Source organism: Limulus polyphemus, unplaced genomic scaffold, assembly GCF_000517525.1.
Source record: "Limulus polyphemus unplaced genomic scaffold, Limulus_polyphemus-2.1.2 Scaffold1382, whole genome shotgun sequence".
Classification (NCBI taxonomy): Eukaryota; Metazoa; Arthropoda; class Merostomata; order Xiphosura; family Limulidae; genus Limulus; species Limulus polyphemus.
Genome location: NW_013666992.1, coordinates 246,789 through 254,071, shown reverse-complemented (window position 1 = coordinate 254,071; position 7,283 = coordinate 246,789). Strand labels below are relative to the sequence as shown.

At 30.7% G+C, this 7,283-nt stretch overlaps 1 protein-coding gene across 5 annotated transcripts in view; it reads left to right on the top strand.

The window, feature by feature from the left end:
- LOC106463341 (WD repeat-containing protein 81-like) overlaps positions 1-7,283 on the top strand; it is a 78,598-nt gene that overhangs the window by 38,584 nt on the left and 32,731 nt on the right. For 4 of the 5 annotated variants that reach the window (XM_022390816.1, XM_022390819.1, XM_022390817.1 and 1 more), the window contains exons 15-17: positions 1,039-1,306; positions 2,723-3,329; positions 3,514-3,680. In XM_022390816.1, the coding sequence (XP_022246524.1) occupies positions 1,039-1,306; positions 2,723-3,329; positions 3,514-3,680 (1,042 nt within the window). The remainder of the gene's footprint in view (positions 1-1,038; positions 1,307-2,722; positions 3,330-3,513; positions 3,681-7,283) is intronic. The other variant, XM_022390818.1, reaches the window with a different exon arrangement.

Sequence of the window (7,283 nt, the reverse complement as noted above, 5' to 3'; positions counted from 1 at the left end):
CGACTTACGTAGGTAGGTAGTAGTACGACGTTACTTTTACGTTTCGTTAGTACTAACGTAAGTAAGGTAAGTAGTAGTACAACTAACTACTATATAGTACACACACACACACACACACACACACACACACACACACACACACACACACACACACACACACACACACATGCATACTGTAAAGCGGAAACTTGATATATTAACACACTCACAGAACAGATCACTTGATTATTTTCCATTGTGCAAAATTTTGTTTAAAGAAGGCAGCTTGAAAATAAAATATATATATATATGATAGTGTAAAGAAACTTGATACTGTAACTTTTTTAAATAAGTATGAAATTATTTTAAATAATTTTATATTTTAGGTTTGTTCTACTACCATCATATTTAATGAATATTGGTTTGTTGTTCTTGGTGATTTAATAAGTTTTGTAGAAAATTAGATAAATCACAAGTATTTGAACATTATAACCTTTTAATTAAGGCCATTCTATGTCCTCCAAAAAGTTAACTCTACATGTTTTGACATTACAATGTTGTCATCAAGACATCGTCCTTGCAAGATATGACAGTGTTATATTTATACCTTTAACTAGATCATGTGACCTGTGTATTGGTTACAATTCATACATGACTTTTAGAGGAGGACAAGCCACATTCTTACAGATATTCACTGGACCTTTATATCTATTTAATAATTCATAATCTTTATACTTCATTATTTTTAAGGATTCACAAATATTATTGGCTCTAATATTTGTTGTTTGAGCCAATATTGCAGTTTTTTCTCCCATAATGTGTTGTGTTTCATTTACATGTTCTGCTATGTCGAAATTTTCAATGTTTTATATTTTTTACATATCCCTTTTGCTCTGTTAAATGATATTTTTAAGTAACTATTTGTCTATTCAATATATTTAAACCAATAAATAACATAAGGAATTTTTAGGTAATACTAAATACAGCATACAGTTAACAGGAAAGTTGGAATATATAAAACTTAATGTGACTGTAGAATTATTTATATGTCTTTGTTAGGATGCGAGGTGTTGATGTGCCTGATATTGTCACTAGAAAGGGTTCTCACCTTCATTCTCCAGAACTAGAACAGCTTGTCCCGGACACTCTTGAGTGTGATGAGACAGGATTAGTGCTAGATGAACCTCTGTCACCTTATGATGATGATTCATCTCAAACAGAAAGCCACCCTCCTGAAATGAAAAACAATGGAAATGCTACTGATGCAGAACCTGAGATCTTTGTCTTAGATAATCATAGTGAAGAGCAAGAGAGTGAACAATCTAAGGTGTTAATTCTTACAGAACTTGGTGTGGGTTATTTGTATTGCCAAAAATGTTTGTTTTGTATCTTTTTCATAAATGTATGTGATTTAAGGGGGGAAAATGAGAATTAACATAGTTGATTTTATTAAACGAGATATTTCATTTTTTTTGCTAAGTTAAGATTCTTCTTTGTCTACTACCTCAAACATATTATTGAAATAATGATTAAGTTCATGTTCAGTTCTTTTCTTTACCTTTCCATTGAAGATGTAGTGGTACTTTGCTCATTTTTTAGTTAACAGGTGGCTTTCTGAGCTTAATAAAAAGAGATTCTAGCATTCTGTGGGGTGATTCTTCCCACAAATAGAGAATAATGCAGAAAAAACTGGAGGTGGGTACCACATCAATTTTGTTATTTATTTATTTAGTAATACAGATATTGTGGGTTTTAACTACTAGGCTATCAAAACTAGCTCTTAACTAGATGATGAGTGCACTACCACTACATCTTCAATTGCACAAATGTAAAGAAAAGATCAGAATATGAGATGGACTATACACTTAATGGTAACATAGGACTTTGTTTATATCAGATTGTGTGTGCAGCATTTGTGGACACAAAATACATGATATAAAATTGCTCAAATTACTTGCCAATGAACATTGACGTATTTGAAAAACTTTCATATTTTACCTCTAATTTTGTATATTATTCCTTTTTACTTAAAGTACATTCAAGTTAAAATGAAAACAACTTGCATAATACATTATTATTGTTTAACATAGTTATCATAAACTATCAAGTGAAAGAAAATGGCACACAAAATTACAGAGTAGTTTCATAAAATTGTTGTTAAAACAAAATATTTAAGAAAAAACTTGATAAATAGATGGTTCAGCTTTTGATTTTTTATAATTATTCTGAATATGTTAAGTTCATTTAATGCAATTAATATAGTATTTTTTAAATTGTTTCCTGAACTTATCTACCAGAAGTTGCAAATTTATTAATGAAATTAATGTATTATTTATTAAATGGTTTTGAAAGACTTATACTAATGCCACTTTTCAATTGGAAATCTTCCAGTTATTAAAAAAATAGTATCTTTTTTAATGTCTTCAGAGATGAATATTTAATAGTAATATGTGGAATTAATAGATATTACTTAGTCTTTTCCTGTACTGTTTTCCATACTGTAATTACTAAATGATTAAAAAGTGTTTTGTCCACTTTAACCAATTTCCTTTCACATAGGTTCAATAGTTCTTTCTTTAAAAAACACATCTTCTATTTCATTCTTTGTACAGAAAACTGACTCATTAAGAGTTATCACAGTTTTTATTGTGCTGTTTTTTAACTTGTATCTAAAATGTGCTTACTTCTCAGTCTCAAAAAATAATTAATAAATATAGTGCAATGTATTGTTTGTCTTTTCTAGTGTTATCCTGAGATCCATGAAACTTTTGAAGACTCTGGAGAAAGTACAGAGAATGGTTTTAGTAGATATATTAAGAAAGAGCTAGAAAACTGGGAACCAGTAGACAATCTAGAGCAAGATGAGAGTGGGAAAGAACAACCAGATGATGATGATGCCACAAGTGGAGAAGCTGATGCTCAGAATCAAACTCTATTACCAAAACTAGAGTCAGAAGACAAGATATCAGCTTATTCATCTTCAGTACCAAACCTACCTTCCACTTTTTGTCATTGGCCACCAGAAGAAGCTCAGGGAGATGACAAGAAAACACCACCTAGTGAAAGCTTTGAAGTGGAAGGTTTGATCTCTTCAGAACCTAAAGAAGTCACACCAACCAAGAAGCTTACCCCATGTTTAAGAATAACTGACAGCTTACAAGACAAACCCAGACCATTACCACCACAATATAACATTTCTGATGTGGCTGCAGAGAGTGTGATATGGTTAGCACATCGTCTTGGGCCAGTACTTACTGCAAAGTATTTAACTCGGAACTTGGTCAGAATGCTAACTTTGTGTTATGTCGGACCAGAGCAGTTAACATCTGTAGAAAAATTGGGAAAAGAAGGTGAGTGTAATTGTATTTAGAATTAATATTTGTAGTTATATTGGGTTTAATATAAACTTGAGGACAATGATCTGACAGCTTAATAAATTGTTCATATTGTAATATTTAATGTCACATTTTATTGCATTCATTTTAATTTAATTGTTAAAATTAATATTGTTCAGTTCTTTAATTTCTGCTTTAGATATACAATCACAAAATCTCACTATTAGTAAAAAGTGGGTTCTTGGGGATGAGAGTGCTTCCAAGGTGCTGGAGTGTCTTTCTGCAACTGCAGCATTGTATGGAGAACATTTCATTATTCTGCAGTACCTTCCTCATGTAGCAGACTTGGTAAGCAGTGTAACGAAGGTAAATTATTCCTTAAGTGAAAGTTGTTTTTGACATGAATATTGCATGCTTACAACTCTGTTATTATATATTAAATCAAATAACCCAAAATTTTTTTGTTTAGAATAAGTTATTAACTTATCACTTCTCTTTCTGTTTGGATCTGTGTTAAATGTATCCACTTCTGATACTTCTTTTTTTTTTCCATGCACACATACATTATATAAACTGAATGAGAACAATCATGTGAGAAAAGAGTGAAACAAACCAAAAGAAGTTTCTCTACAATGTTTGTACATGTAAAAAAATAAGCAACTGACTAGTGTTTGGTGGTTAAGTGTGTATTGTTATTACAAATGTGAAATTTGAATGATTTGATATTGATAAAAGTGAAATGACAAAGTAAATATTGACCGTCAGAACCTTGAAATAATATTCCTCTGTCATAACTAATGCATTAACTTCACAATTTTTCAGGTCATAGACAGTCTAACTGAAAAGAAGAAGAATATATATAAATTAATAAAAACAATGATTGACTATTGGATGATCTGCAGATGTCATTCATGGGACAAGCTGACATTAATCAGTGGCATGCATTATGCTTTCTATTGGAAGAATCATAGCCCTCTCAGCATCAATCATGTATTTCCTCCAATTTGAGTCCTATTCTAACTTAAAAACTTTATATGGTCACATTTTGTATTGGAGCATAAGATTTTTAACTTGCTTTATGTGTTTGGCTGACTCCTGAGCTTTTGTGGTTTTTCCCTTTGCTTTAGTCAGTTCTTTTCAACCTTTCTTATCTTCTTTGAACTTGTTTCTTGAAATTGTACTTATCCAGGTGAGCTTTCTGGTTTCTATGTTTATCTTCAAGTAATTCAAATATGCAAGAAAGAGAGGTGACTGCAAAATTTCTTCATTGTTGTACATCAACCTGGGAACTCAATCTGACTGAAGATTGATAGATTAGTTGTCACAGGAATGTTATGACTTCTGTATAACCCAAGAATGACTCAATTATGGAAAAAGGTGTAATTTTAAAGCATAGGAGTAAATTTCAAGTATTGGTTTGTTTGACAGAACATTATATACCAAATATACTTAAACAATGCAGTGTATGAAATGTACTGTGAGTGATTTATTGTTAACATTCTTATGATATTAAAATACTTCCCTCCTTTCTAGACATTATTATAGCCTAGCCTAACTCTGTTTCATGACAAATTTTTGTAAAAACACTACTTATAAGGCAATCCTTAACAGTGACTCTCCGGGATTGTTTGTTCTGTTTGTTGAAGGTAACCCAAGGAAATTACAGTAAAGTATTATGGAGTTTCACTTTGAAGTTTAATGTGTCAAAAGGTTGTTACAGTGGTAAACCTCTTTCTAGTTTAACCATAAGTACTAGTGTGTTAAAGAATTCTTTCTTACCTAAACATTTCTCAATATCTCTCACTTGTCAACACCTTTTTATTAGGCTAGACTTCATCTTCTAGTAGTTAAGCTACCTTTTACTTTGGGAAAAGGAAGACAGGTACACGTTTCACTTTTTGTACCACTTCACATTTGTTGTGGCCTGGCATGGCCAGGTGGTTAGGGCGCTTGACTCGCAATCTGAGGGTCGGGGGTTCGAATCACCATCCTAACAAACATGCTCACCCTTTCAGCCATGGGAGCATTATAAAGTGATAGTCAATCCCACTATTTGTTGGTAAAAGAGTAGCCCAAGAGTTGGGGGTGGGTGGTGATGATAGCTGCCTTCCCTCTAGTCTTTCATTGCTAAATTAGAGATGACTAGTGCAGATAACACTCGTGTAGCTTTGTGTAAAATTCAAAAACAAACAAAAAAAAAAAACACATTTTTGCTTTTTTCTCACCTCATTTTAGGATCTATAGGTGTCTTAACTTTTAGACACATATCTGAAGCAGAATTTTCTATAGATTAAATTTTTATCTTTATGCTTATACACTTTAAAACTTACAGGTATGTACATTTTTATTTCATCATATTTCATATCTAATTTTATAATGGAAACTTTCTTCATTCCAGACATGACATGTTTGCCTATGACCAAGTTGTCATGAACTTGTCCTACTTTTTCATGACCAAATTTTAGTGTATGAAAGTGTGTGTGTGTGTGTGGGCATAACATCAAAAATTCATTTCGTGGAGAATGACAAGTAATAAAACGTAAATCTGTAAATTTTTTTTAATAAGAACTGATATCTTAAATGACAACTGTTCAGTTATTTTATGGCTATTTAATGATAACTAAAAAATAAATAGGGCCTACTTAGAATCTATCTTAATAGGAAATGAAACAACTGTAATAAGAGCAGGAGTGAAATTTTCAAACAAAAGTAGAGGTACTCAGCTGGGTGAAGTAAACCTGTTTTTGAAAAAGTACAGAATGTAAAGTAAATTACTCATTATAATATAGTTATTAATTGGGCAAAGCATAATTTTTATATCTTTCAATCTTATTTGGTTACGGAGCCATAAACTAGAAAATTATACCCCTTTTGCTATGCCCACCTGTCACATCCTCTCTGTTAGAATTTGCCAATACTTCTCGCGGACGTTTAGACTATAATATTTATAACCGATAGAAAAACCAATATTTTAATCTATCTAATGAAGTGTCATATTACATTGGTTTTTGTACAGAGGATTGTGTATTTTGCTTCCAATTCTAACTTTATTCCATGGAAAACACACTCACAAGCTTAGCTGAATTTTTAATGGCTTTTATTGTGTAGTTAGATAGCCAGAAAAATTTATAGTTATGGGACAATGTCTGCTTTTCACATGTTATTATTCTGTGTTCATAAGTGCATTATTTAATTAGATAAAAATTATTTAGCTTGGTAGTACCATTAATATAAAAAAAAAAGTAGGCTTAACTTTCATTGACAGTCGACAACAACAAATAAGAAGACCCAGATAAATACTATATTTACTGTTTTTCATGTATATTCTTTATTTATTATTATAAAAGTAATTAAAATGTAAAAATTGGAAGCTTTTTAGGTTAGATAAGATAGAATAAAGAATGATAATATTTTTAATGAGGTATGCTCACAATCAGCCGACGAGTAGTCTGTGCATTATGTAATTTTGATACTGTAACGTGGCATGTTTGCCATGTGATTTACAACTTGTATGTTACAAATATTAGTTAGATATGGTTCAAAGGGCAATAAAATAAAAAAATCTAAGTATAAATAGGTGTATACTGTTATGAACTTTAAGTTGTTTCAAATATGTAGTCATTCTAGAAAGAAAAAAGGATGATTTAGATTTATTTTTAATGATGGTTATGAGGTTGGGCAAAGTGACCAACTTTGTATAAAGTTAGGGTAGAGAAAATAACTGATAAAATAAAAACAGTTTAAATTTACTTAGGATGTTTTAGAGATTATGCAAATGAAATTTGAGTTTTCAAATGAAGAAAAGTATTTTTTATCTTAACATGAAAATCACTTTGCACTTGGAGCACTTAACACTTTGACTCTATATAGTCATGGAGAAGTTTTAGTAAAGATACTTAATTAAAAATTCTGTATTTTTTTTTTTTTTTTTTATTATATATATATATATATATATATATATATATATAA